Here is a 14,329-nt window from a genome sequence, read left to right on the forward strand (position 1 = left end):
TCAATGCCTTCCTCTTGCAGGAACTGCTGACACACTCCAGCCACATGAGGTCTAGCATTGTCTTGCATTAGGAGGAACCCAGGGCCAACCACACCAGCATATGGTCTCACAAGGGGTCTGAGGATCTCATCTCGGTACCTAATGGCAGTCAGGCTACCTCTCAATTTAGAACACACATTTAGAACCCTCGTTTAGAACGCTCATTTAAACGCTCATTTAGAACCCTCGTTTAGAACGCTCATTTAGAACCCTCGTTTAGAACGCTCATTTAGAACGCTCTTTTAGAACCCTCATTTAGAACGCTCATTTAGAACGCTCTTTTAGAACCCTCATTTAGAACCCTCATTTAGAACCCTCATATAAACGCTCTTTTAGAACCCTCATTTAGAACCCTCATATAAATGTTCCTTTAGAACCCTCATTTAGAACCCTCATTTAGAACCCTCATTTAGAACCCTCATTTACAACAACAATCAGCGTTTGAGCTGGACACACTTTTTTCAGAAACTATTTACACAAAAACACACACAGTCCTTACAAAGTTTATCTCCTGAATGTGAGCAGTTTATTTTTTGAAGGAAATGGTTCATATATTCACAGAAGTATATATATTTAATCACTGAACAGTAGCAGACCTAACTTCATCTGTTCCTGACTCTGGATAGTGGATTGAAAAGACCACCTGTTGTTACATCAACACCAGACATCATGATTCATGGAAATGGACATTGGATTTTATCAAATATGAAAACCTTAAATCTCTTCAAATTCAAATCAGTCAGAAAATAAGGATCGTACATAAAACAGAGCAGAATAAATCATCACATCTGGGGACCATCACCACCAGCATGACTAGTATCTAATGGTGGACCCTACTACAGTTTAACCAGCTCAGCTATAGACTACACCAGCATGACTAGTATCTATGTGGACCCTACTACAGTTTAACCAGCTCAGCTATAGACTACACCAGCATGACTAGTATCTATGTGGACCCTACTACAGTTTAACCAGCTCAGCTATAGACTACACCAGCATGACTAGTATCTATGTGGACCCTACTACAGTTTAACCAGCTCAGCTATAGACTACACCAGCATGACTAGTATCTATGTGGACCCTACTACAGTTTAACCAGCTCAGCTATAGACTACACCAGCATGACTAGTATCTATGTGGACCCTACTACAGTTTAACCAGCTCAGCTATAGACTACACCAGCATGACTAGTATCTATGTGGACCCTACTACAGTTTAACCAGCTCAGCTATAGACTACACCAGCGTGACTAGTATCTATGTGGACCCTACTACAGTTTAACCAGCTCAGCTATAGACTACACCAGCATGACTAGTATCTATGTGGACCCTACTACAGTTTAACCAGCTCAGCTATAGACTACACCAGCATGACTAGTATCTATGTGGACCCTACTACAGTTTAACCAGCTCAGCTATAGACTACACCAGCATGACTAGTATCTATGTGGACCCTACTACAGTTTAACCAGCTCAGCTATAGACTACACCAGCATGACTAGTATCTATGTGGGCCCTACTACAGTTTAACCAGCTCAGCTATAGACTACACCAGCATGACTAGTATCTATGTGGGCCCTACTACAGTTTAACCAGCTCAGCTATAGACTACACCAGCATGACTAGTATCTATGTGGACCCTACTACAGTTTAACCAGCTCAGCTATAGACTACACCAGCATGACTAGTATCTATGTGGACCCTACTACAGTTTAACCAGCTCAGCTATAGACTACACCAGCATGACTAGTATCTATGTGGACCCTACTACAGTTTAACCAGCTCAGCTATAGACTACACCAGCATGACTAGTATCTATGTGGACCCTACTACAGTTTAACCAGCTCAGCTATAGACTACACCAGCATGACTAGTATCTATGTGGACCCTACTACAGTTTAACCAGCTCAGCTATAGACTACACCAGCATGACTAGTATCTATGTGGACCCTACTACAGTTTAACCAGCTCAGCTATAGACTACACCAGCGTGACTAGTATCTATGTGGACCCTACTACAGTTTAACCAGCTCAGCTATAGACTACACCAGCGTGACTAGTATCTATGTGGACCCTACTACAGTTTAACCAGCTCAGCTATAGACTACACCAGCGTGACTAGTATCTATGTGGACCCTACTACAGTTTAACCAGCTCAGATATAGACTACACCAGCGTGACTAGTATCTATGTGGACCCTACTACAGTTTAACCAGCTCAGCTATAGACTACACCAGCGTGACTAGTATCTATGTGGACCCTACTACAGTTTAACCAGCTCAGCTATAGACTACACCAGCGTGACTAGTATCTATGTGGACCCTACTACAGTTTAACCAGCTCAGCTATAGACTACACCAGCATGACTAGTATCTATGTGGGCCCTACTACAGTTTAACCAGCTCAGCTATAGACTACACCAGCATGACTAGTATCTATGTGGACCCTACTACAGTTTAACCAGCTCAGCTATAGACTACACCAGCATGACTAGTATCTATGTGGACCCTACTACAGTTTAACCAGCTCAGCTATAGACTACACCAGCATGACTAGTATCTATGTGGACCCTACTACAGTTTAACCAGCTCAGCTATAGACTACACCAGCATGACTAGTATCTATGTGGACCCTACTACAGTTTAACCAGCTCAGCTATAGACTACACCAGCATGACTAGTATCTACGTGGACCCTACTACAGTTTAACCAGCTCAGCTATAGACTACACCAGCATGACTAGTATCTACGTGGACCCTACTACAGTTTAACCAGCTCAGCTATAGACTACACCAGCATGACTAGTATCTATGTGGACCCTACTACAGTTTAACCAGCTCAGCTATAGACTACACCAGCATGACTAGTATCTATGTGGACCCTACTACAGTTTAACCAGCTCAGCTATAGACTACACCAGCATGACTAGTATCTATGTGGACCCTACTACAGTTTAACCAGCTCAGCTATAGACTACACCAGCATGACTAGTATCTATGTGGACCCTACTACAGTTTAACCAGCTCAGCTATAGACTACACCAGCATGACTAGTATCTATGTGGACCCTACTACAGTTTAACCAGCTCAGCTATAGACTACACCAGCATGACTAGTATCTATGTGGACCCTACTACAGTTTAACCAGCTCAGCTATAGACTACACCAGCATGACTAGTATCTATGTGGACCCTACTACAGTTTAACCAGCTCAGCTATAGACTACACCAGCATGACTAGTATCTATGTGGACCCTACTACAGTTTAACCAGCTCAGCTATAGACTACACCAGCGTGACTAGTATCTATGTGGACCCTACTACAGTTTAACCAGCTCAGCTATAGACTACACCAGCGTGACTAGTATCTATGTGGACCCTACTACAGTTTAACCAGCTCAGCTATAGACTACACCAGCGTGACTAGTATCTATGTGGACCCTACTACAGTTTAACCAGCTCAGCTATAGACTACACCAGCATGACTAGTATCTATGTGGACCCTACTACAGTTTAACCAGCTCAGCTATAGACTACACCAGCATGACTAGTATCTATGTGGACCCTACTACAGTTTAACCAGCTCAGCTATAGACTACACCAGCATGACTAGTATCTATGTGGACCCTACTACAGTTTAACCAGCTCAGCTATAGACTACACCAGCATGACTAGTATCTATGTGGACCCTACTACAGTTTAACCAGCTCAGCTATAGACTACACCAGCATGACTAGTATCTATGTGGACCCTACTACAGTTTAACCAGCTCAGCTATAGACTACACCAGCATGACTAGTATCTATGTGGACCCTACTACAGTTTAACCAGCTCAGCTATAGACTACACCAGCATGACTAGTATCTATGTGGACCCCTACTACAGTTTAACCAGCTCAGCTATAGACTACACCAGCATGACTAGTATCTATGTGGACCCTACTACAGTTTAACCAGCTCAGCTATAGACTACACCAGCATGACTAGTATCTATGTGGACCCTACTACAGTTTAACCAGCTCAGCTATAGACTACACCAGCATGACTAGTATCTATGTGGACCCTACTACAGTTTAACCAGCTCAGCTATAGACTACACCAGCATGACTAGTATCTATGTGGACCCTACTACAGTTTAACCAGCTCAGCTATAGACTACACCAGCATGACTAGTATCTATGTGGACCCTACTACAGTTTAACCAGCTCAGCTATAGACTACACCAGCATGACTAGTATCTATGTGGACCCTACTACAGTTTAACCAGCTCAGCTATAGACTACACCAGCATGACTAGTATCTATGTGGACCCTACTACAGTTTAACCAGCTCAGCTATAGACTACACCAGCATGACTAGTATCTATGTGGACCCTACTACAGTTTAACCAGCTCAGCTATAGACTACACCAGCATGACTAGTATCTATGTGGACCCTACTACAGTTTAACCAGCTCAGCTATAGACTACACCAGCATGACTAGTATCTATGTGGACCCTACTACAGTTTAACCAGCTCAGCTATAGACTACACCAGCATGACTAGTATCTATGTGGACCCTACTACAGTTTAACCAGCTCAGCTATAGACTACACCAGCATGACTAGTATCTATGTGGACCCTACTACAGTTTAACCAGCTCAGCTATAGACTACACCAGCATGACTAGTATCTATGTGGACCCTACTACAGTTTAACCAGCTCAGCTATAGACTACACCAGCATGACTAGTATCTATGTGGACCCTACTACAGTTTAACCAGCTCAGCTATAGACTACACCAGCATGACTAGTATCTATGTGGACCCTACTACAGTTTAACCAGCTCAGCTATAGACTACACCAGCATGACTAGTATCTATGTGGACCCTACTACAGTTTAACCAGCTCAGCTATAGACTACACCAGCATGACTAGTATCTATGTGGACCCTACTACAGTTTAACCAGCTCAGCTATAGACTACACCAGCATGACTAGTATCTATGTGGACCCTACTACAGTTTAACCAGCTCAGCTATAGACTACACCAGCATGACTAGTATCTATGTGGACCCTACTACAGTTTAACCAGCTCAGCTATAGACTACACCAGCATGACTAGTATCTATGTGGACCCTACTACAGTTTAACCAGCTCAGCTATAGACTACACCAGCATGACTAGTATCTATGTGGACCCTACTACAGTTTAACCAGCTCAGCTATAGACAGTTTAGTTACCTGGAGGAAATGGATGTGATCCTCTGTGTGTGAGAGCTGCTCCAGCTCAGTGCTTCTCTTCCTCAGCTCAGCTATCTCCTGCTTCAGTTGCTCCAGGACTCCTTCAGCTTCACTCACTTGATCCTTCTCTTGGGCTCTGATCAGCTCCTTCACCTCAGAGCTCCTTCTCTCAATGGAGCGGATCAGCTCAGTAAAGATCTGATCACTGTCCTCCACTGCTGCCTGTGCAGAGCGCTGTTGAGAGAGAGAGACAGAGAGAGAGAGAGGGACAGAGAGAGAGAGGAAGGAGAGAGAGAGAGACAGAGAGAGAGAGACAGAGAGGGACAGAGAGACAGAGAGGGACAGAGAGAGAGAGAGGGACAGAGAGAGAGAGAGAGAGAGAGGGACAGAGAGAGAGAGAGAGGGACAGAGAGAGAGAGAGGGACAGAGAGAGAGAGAGAGGGACAGAGAGAGAGAGAGAGGGACAGAGAGAGAGAGAGGGACAGAGAGAGAGAGAGGACAGAGAGCGAGAGAGAGAGAGGGACAGAGAGCGAGAGAGACAGAGACAGAGAGAGAGAGAGAGACAGAGAGAGAGAGGGAGGGACAGAGAGAGGGACAGAGAGAGAGAGAGAGAGAGAGAGAGAGAAAGAGGGACAGAGAGAGAGAAAGAGATAGAGAGAGAGAGAGGGACAGAGAGAGGGACAGAGAGAGAGAGAGAGAGAGAGAGGGAGAGAGAGAGAGACGAGAGAGAGAGAGAGAGCAGAGAGAGAGGGAGAGAGAGAGAGAGAGAGAGAGAGAGAGAGAGAGAGAGGGACAGAGAGAGAGAGAGGGAGAGAGAGAGAGAGAGGGACAGAGAGAGAGAGAGAGGGACAGAGAGAGAGAGAGAGGGACAGAGAGAGAGAGAGAGAGGGACAGAGAGAGAGAGAGAGAGGGACAGAGAGAGAGAGAGACAGAGAGAGAGAGAGAGAGGGAGAGAGAGAGAGAGAGAGAGAGGGACAGAGTAAGAGAGAGGGACAGAGTAAGAGAGAGGGACAGAGTAAGAGAGAGAGAGAGAAGAGAGAGGACAGAGAGAAGAGACAGAGAGACGAGAGAGAGAGAGAGATAGCAGTTAGTTAATAGTATCTCTTCTTGCAAATTCATCTTCTGCACATCTATCATTCCAGTGTTTAATTGCTAAATTGTAATTATTTCGCCACCACGGCCTATTTATTAACTTACCTCCTTTATCTTACCTCATTTGCACAACTGTATATAGACTTTTCTATTGTGTTATTGACTGTACGTTTGTTTATTCCATGTGTAACTCTGTGTTGTTGTTTGTGTCACACTGCTTTGCTTTATCTTGGCCAGGTCGCAGTTGTAAATGAGAACTTGTTCTCAACTGGCCTACCTGGTTAAATAAAGGACTTGTTCTCAACTGGCCTACCTGGTTAAATAAAGGTTTCATTAAAAAGTGTGGCAATAACTTAACTTTTAATTATTTAGACAGACTCCTCTAAATAATAAATATAATAAAATAACAAAAAAAAACAGTTAAATGGTAAGTACTATACATAGGTTTATTTAAAAAATAACAATAGAACCTATTTAGTACTATAATGGTATTTACTAACATAATATTATTACTATAATAGTTTCTAAAGGGGTTCTAGGCTACCCTACCCTAGAATTAGGGTTCAGGATAAAACAGGTTATACGTAGGGTTAGAGTTTCTGTACAGCACTTTGTGACATCTGCTGATGTAAAAAGGATTTCATAAATACATTAGATTGATTGTTAGGTTCAGGGTATTTAAAGAGATAAACTGTATGGGTTTATATCTCTCTTGCTCCTCCCTGTGGTCTTCTGTGGGAACTACATACCTCATTCACCACACTTGATAGGCTCATAATCTGAGGTAGCAACTGAGTCAGAGCTACAAATCAATGATCTCCACCTATCCATTAGGTTTACAACTCAGTGAACCTGCGCAGCATTCTCTCTATTTGATGTCTACGAACCAACAGATTTCAACGATTATCATATTACCCAGCAGCCATTTAGAAACAAATAAAAAAGGTTATTTCTTTTTATTCTTTCTTCTGACTGTTTAAATCGGACACATCTTGAAAAAGAGAACAGGGACATGCGATTTGTTGAGAATTTACACCTTTTAATATATAAAAAAAAAATATATATACAGTTAACCATGACCAGAACATGTTTAACGTTTGATGGTTTTGCGCCAACCATCCCTGTAGGTCACTACAATCTATAACCAGGTGAACAGTGAGCTTCCTCACCAAGTAGCTGTAACCTAGTTAATAATAAGTTACCTGAGGTAAACCTACAAGGATAGTTAATAATAAGTTACCAGAGGTAAACCTACAGGTTTAGTTAATAATAAGTTACCTGAGGTAAACCTACAAGTTTAGTTAATAATAAGTTACCTGAGGTAAACCTACAAGGATAGTTAATAATAAGTTACCTGAGGTAAACCTACAAGGTTAACGCGGGCTGGAAGAGAATTACTTCAAAACCACAGCAAACAGCTGGGACATATAGTAATATTATATATATATAATATTATATCACTGGGCTCCTCTGTGCTAACAAACCCTGTGTACCACCCCTCCCCTGTTTAACCTTGAATTTCGTTCAGAAAAACACTTCCACATTTAGCAAAACGAACCAACTCTTTACGGATCTGTTCAGTGGTAATAAACGGAGGCAGATTAGACACCACTACTCTTGTCGAAATCAGCACCAACACAACCCCTCACATAAATCATACTGGTAACTAGCCGGGTAACAAGACTCACCTTTTACATTACCACAACCACCGCCTTGTTCATTCTGGATACAGAGTGTATATGTTCCTCTCCCACCTGTTCACCGACCAGGATCAATAATTCCTCCACACCATTCTCCACAACGCACCTGAAGAGACAGCGTTTCTTCTCCACTCGGTTGAGGACATCAAACTACCCTACTCCCTCCTCAACTCTAACCGATAAACAGCGGAAACCGATAAACAAACCCTCCCACCATGACAAAATACATTTGGAAAATAGGCAAAAGAATAGCTGCACTCTTCACGAACGACAAAACCTCACGTTACCAACTTCTTCTTCTTCTATGGTATAATGGCGGTCCTCAAACCAACGTTAAAGGAGCGTGGCGCCACCTACTGTGCTGGAGTGTGTTCAATCACGGTTTACACCATTTCTAAATCCTCCTACCTAACTCAGTACTTCTGAGAAAATAAAAAAGATCCCTACTAACTTCTAATAGACCCTCCCCCATCCCCCAAATCCCTTCCAAACCCCCATCCATACCCCCCAGTCCAACCTCAATGACCCTACACTTCAATCTTTCCCTCTCTTCAACATCCTTACAACAATATAACAACACATGCTCCACCGTTTCATTGACAATACCCTCCAGACACAAACCATACACATGCTGCCAACCAGATGGAAGGACCAGTTCAATGTACAATGTCCTAAACACAATCGAGGAAACACCACCTCTTCCTTCCTAATCTGACCTTTGAACCTTGGTCCACCGACCTTTCTTTGGAGGGCATATAAATGCCGTCCCTTGTGCTCAGAGTCCCATCTCTTCTGCCACACATCTATCAAAATGTCTCTGATCTCACATTTGTCCTCACCTCTACCCAGTGGAACATTAATATATATTATATCTTGTTTTAAAGTTATTTTAGCTAACTAGTCTACAATTTCATTCCATTCCACACCTGAATGTGCTGGGACCCAGCAGAATCTCACTACTAGACCCATTCTCTCAATTCTCCATAATAACATTAATACCTCCAATAGTAGGTCACTCCTAATAGATTTACCAGATGATAAACTATTCAATACAGACAGAGAATCTGAGGATACTATAACTCTAACAGGCTGTACGTCCTCCACCCACTGGAGGACAACTATTATCACCAACAGTTCAACTGAGTACACTGACAGTTCATCTGTTAGTCTTCTACATATCTGCACATCACATTCAGGAAGGTAAACACCTGCTCCTGTGGGCCCACTATCTGGGCCCTTGGATCCATCTGTGAAAAGAGGTAAAAAAGCATAACAACTTCTACCAATGTAATTGTCAACCAGTTTCCCTTTATCACTGACTTCTGACCCAATCTTTTCCTTTTGTCTACCAAGGTTAGATCAACAACAGGATCTGGGAGTAACCATGGAGGAACATCTCCTATCACCACAGAAAGGGCCAACCTCCAACTCCCTGAAACTACTCTCATCAGCAAGCTTTCCAACTGTCCAACCAAAACCACTGCCTTGTCTACTAGTATATTCCCAACAGTCATCTAGAACAGTAGCAGTGGGATGCTCAACCTCACAGCCTTTCAACCCAATAAGCTAATGACAATTTATTACGTCGTATATCCAAAGGCATCTCACCTGCCTCAACTGGACTATAATATAAATACATGATATTATGGGATACAAAATGGGAAAAGGGGAAATTATGATAACACTAAAAAACACCCTTCTAACTAACCCTACACTCATTAAAACCCACTACCCCATTCCACTACTTTGACCCTATCTGCTCCTGCACCAGGCCAACTAACCCTACACTCATTAAAACCCACTACCCCATTCCACTACTTTGACCCTATCTGCTCCTGCACCAGGCCAACTAACCCTACACTCATTAAAACCCACTACCCCATTCCACTACTTTGACCCTATCTGCTCCTGCACCAGGCCAACGACCAGGGAGGACAGGACACCACCACTCAACACACCCTGGAACTCTTCTGAAGTCAAATCTAGTATGACCAAATACTTCTCTGCAGCTGCCACCAAAACATTTTTTTTTCTGTGATTTACATTCCATTTCTGCGGTACAGTTGATAACCATTTGCTATGAACACTATGAAGCCAACCTTACTGAAGCATATATCACTGGTTGGCCCATCCCTCTGTGCTGTCACAGATCTACTACTCACAGGGATCCTCTCAGGATCCCTCAGCCTTGACCCATCCTCCTCTACTTTCTTCACTGCCTCAGCAGTGACAACCTGTTCCCAACAGTGGGGTCAGTGGGATTGGATAGGGGCCCCTCTACTTCTCTCTCTCTCTCTGACTGGAGGAGACAGGTGAAATGGTGTGTCTCCTCTGGTCAACAATACTCACCTTGAAAGACTCCACAGCCTGTTGGAGCTCCTTCAGCTCCTTCTCTCTCTCCTGGAATCTCTGCTGGACCTTCTGCTGACTCATCCCCAGCTGCCTCTGTGGAGAATCACTCTTCAATGAGCTATCAAGCTTTATTAGTCCAGTAGATCAATAGTATAGTAATGTGACATAGGGCCCATAGAGAGGAAGGTCTAAAAAATGGATGGTCCATTTACTAAATGATATTTATTTGTTGCTATGTGAATGATTATAGTTTTTATGGTAGGACTACATGTATCAACAGGTTGAGACTGAACTTTGGACTCATAAAAGGGCATTCAGAATGATAATAGTGTTTGACATTATAAAATGGTGATACATCTGGAGAATCTGGGTTGACATATCTCTATACTCAAGGTTTGTGTTCATATTTGTTCTGCTGAGGATTCATTTCATTTCAATGATCTCATATTCAAACAGCCTTAGTTCCTACTGTATCTTTAATTCTTTGTTTATCAGACAGTCACCAACAAGTTGTTCTGGTCTTACCTGTTTCTCAGTCCTCTCTGCTGCAGCTGACACTGTATCATGGCCTTTATGTTCATCCATTGTACACATCAGACAGATACACTGCTGATCGGTACGACAGTAAACCTCCAGCAGTTTGTCATGATGAGAGCAGATCTTCTCCTGTAGTTGTGTGGTGGCTTTGACCAGCTTGTGCTTCTTCAAAGCAGGAGATTCGTAGTGAGATTGGAGGTGCGTCTCACAGTAAGAGGCCAGACACGCCAGACAGGACATGAGGGCTTTCTGCTTTCTGGTCCCAGTGCAGACATCACATGCCACATCTCTAGGTCCAGCATAGCACAGAGCAGGAGGGGGAGCAGCCTGGAGTCCTGTCTTCTTCAGTTTCTCCACCAGCTCAGCCAACATGTTATTTTTACTCAGCGTAGGCCTCGGACTGAAGGTCTGTCTGCACTGAGGACAGCTATAGACCCCTTTCAGAACATCCTGATCCCAGCAGCCCTCAATACAGCTCCTACAGTAACTGTGTCCACAGGCAGTAGTGACCGGCTCCTTCAGTAGATCCAGACAGACAGAACAACAGAACGGGTCCTGGTCCAGCAGAACTCCCTGTTGAGCCATTTGGACGGTTGTTCACTCTCACACAGACAGACGACACAGAGACTCAGATCAGTTTCGTTTCCTCAGAAGACAGTTTGTGAAGGGGGATGGATTTCCTGGTTCTGCCAGAGGGGTGGGGTTAGAGGGAGGGAGGGAGGGGTTAGAGGGAGGGAGGAAGAGAGAGAGGAACTGCATGCAACAGCAAGAGGGAGACAAATAGTCTTGTTCCAATGTTAGAGCCCTTAACATGGAACACATGACATAATGAATCTTAAAATGTGAGTTGTTAGAATATATGAAGGGTAACAGTTTTCTATGAAGTACGTATGTATCATTATTTTAATCACCTTTATAATGCCTTATAAATCAATAAGTCCTGAGGAGGTGTGATATATGGTTATTATACAGTACCACGGCTAAGGGCTGTTCTTAGACAAGACACAACACGGATTGAGAATTATCTAACACTTTCAACAATACAATCACATTTTATTTTATTGGTTACATACACATATTTATCAGTTGTTATTGTGGGTGAAGTGAAATGCTTGTGTTCCTGGTTCCAACAGTGCAGTAATATCTAACAATGCTTGTGTTCCCAGCTCCAACAGTGCAGTAATATCTAACAATGCTTGTGTTCCTGGCTCCAACAGTGCAGTAATATCTAACAATGCTTGTGTTCCCAGCTCCAACAGTGCAGTAATATCTAACAATGCTTGTGTTCCCAGCTCCAACAGTGCAGTAATATCTAACAATGCTTGTGTTCCCAGCTCCAACAGTGCAGTAATATCTAACAATGCTTGTGTTCCTGGCTCCAACAGTGCAGTAATATCTAACAATGCTTGTGTTCCCAGCTCCAACAGTGCAGTAATATCTAACAATGCTTGTGTTCCCAGCTCACAGAGGGCAGAAGTCAATGAAAATATTAGGACAAGCAATGATATATATATATATATACATATATACACTGTATACTGTGATGTGATGCATAGACAATTTGGAGTACATCTGTAGTATATCTGAAGAATAGTAGATGTACAGTAGTAGTTATATAGGATGAACCAGGACTAGAATACAGTATATACATATGAAGTGGACAGCAGTAGTTATATAGGATGAACCATGACTGGAATACAGTATATACATATGAAGTGGACAGCAGTAGTTATATAGGATGAACCATGACTAGAATACAGTATATACATATGAAGTGGACAGTAGTAGTTATATAGGATGAACCAGGACTAGAATACAGTATATACATATGAAGTGGACAGCAGTAGTTATATAGGATGAACCAGGACTAGAATACAGTATATACATATGAAGTGGACAGCAGTAGTTATATAGGATGAACCATGACTAGAATACAGTATATACATATGAAGTGGACAGCAGTAGTTATATAGGATGAACCATGACTAGAATACAGTATATACATATGAAGTGGACAGCAGTAGTTATATAGGATGAACCAGGACTAGAATACAGTATATACATATGAAGTGGACAGCAGTAGTTATATAGGATGAACCAGGACTAGAATACAGTATATACATATGAAGTGGACAGCAGTAGTTATATAGGATGAACCAGGACTAGAATACAGTATATTCATATGAAGTGGACAGTAGTAGTTATATAGGATGAACCAGGACTAGAATACAGTATATACATATGAAGTGGGCAGCAGTAGTTATATAGGATGAACCAGGACTAGAATACAGTATATACATATGAAGTGGACAGCAGTAGTTATATAGGATGAACCATGACTGGAATACAGTATATACATTTGTATTTATTTCACCTTTATTTAACCAGGTAGGCAAGTTGAGAACAAGTTCTCATTTACAATTGCGACCTGGCCAAGATAAAGCAAAGCAGTTCGACAACATACAACAACACAGAGTTACACATGGAGTAAAACAAACATACAGTCAATAATACAGTAAAAACATAAGTCTATATACATTGTGAGCAAATTAGGTGAGATAAGGGAGGTAAAGGCAATAAATAGGCCATGGTGGCAAAGTAAATACAATATAGCAAGTAAAACACTGGAATGGTAGATTTATAATTTGAAGAAAGTTCAAAGTTAAAATATAAATAATATGGTGCAAAGGAGCAAAATAAATAAATAAATAAATACAGTAGGGGAACAAGTAGTAGTTTGGGCTAAATTATAGATGGGCTATGTACAGGTGCAGTGATCTGTGAGCTGCTCTGACAGCTGGTGCTTAAAGCTAGTGAAGGAGATATGTGTTTCCAGTTTCAGAGATTTTTGTAGTTCGTTCCAGTCATTGGCAGCAGAGAACTGGAAGGAGAGACGGCCAAAGGAGGAAATTGCTTTGTGGGTAACCAGAGAGATCCCTGGCCTTATCTTCTCTCAAGAAGATGTCTGGTAGGCCCATTTAAATACCTTTTTTGGACATTTCAAGATAGCAGATGTTTGAGTTGGGTCTATTAACACAGCTGTGAGTTGTTATTTTTTTCATTTTTGACAAAATGAGCACTCCTGGAAGTGACAGATTTTGACTCATATTGAGTGATAAGACTGAGCTATTTAAAAACACTTTTTCAACATTTCAAGATAGCAGTTAGTTCAGTTTGATCTTATTAAAGACAGCTGTATATTCTTTTTTTTTACCCAAAAATATTCTATGTTCACGCCCACTTTTTTTGCACTATGTTTGAAGGCTGTCAACTTCTTGTCAGGAGGAGAATCACTTAGCCTTTCGACTAATTTTCAAATGATAGGATGCCTATTTAAAAACACTTTTTCTACATTTCAAGATAGCAGTTAGTTCAGTTTGATCTTATTAAAGA

At 42.1% G+C, this 14,329-nt stretch overlaps 1 protein-coding gene across 1 annotated transcript; it reads right to left on the reverse strand.

Moving 5' to 3' along the window:
- Window positions 1-8,559: 8,559 nt before the first annotated feature.
- On the reverse strand, window positions 8,560-11,567 carry LOC145876202 (E3 ubiquitin/ISG15 ligase TRIM25-like). The gene is made up of 2 exons (XM_082971991.1): window positions 10,925-11,567; window positions 8,560-10,492 (listed from the first exon to the last, which is right to left on the reverse strand). Exons 1-2 carry the CDS (start codon window positions 11,519-11,521, stop codon window positions 10,325-10,327), a joined length of 765 nt encoding a protein of 254 aa, XP_082828117.1. The 5' UTR covers window positions 11,522-11,567; the 3' UTR covers window positions 8,560-10,324.
- Between the last annotated feature and the right edge of the window lie 2,762 nt (window positions 11,568-14,329).

This window comes from Salmo salar, unplaced genomic scaffold, assembly GCF_965601325.2.
Source record: "Salmo salar unplaced genomic scaffold, fSalSal1 ptg000472l, whole genome shotgun sequence".
In the NCBI taxonomy this organism is placed as follows: Eukaryota; Metazoa; Chordata; class Actinopteri; order Salmoniformes; family Salmonidae; genus Salmo; species Salmo salar.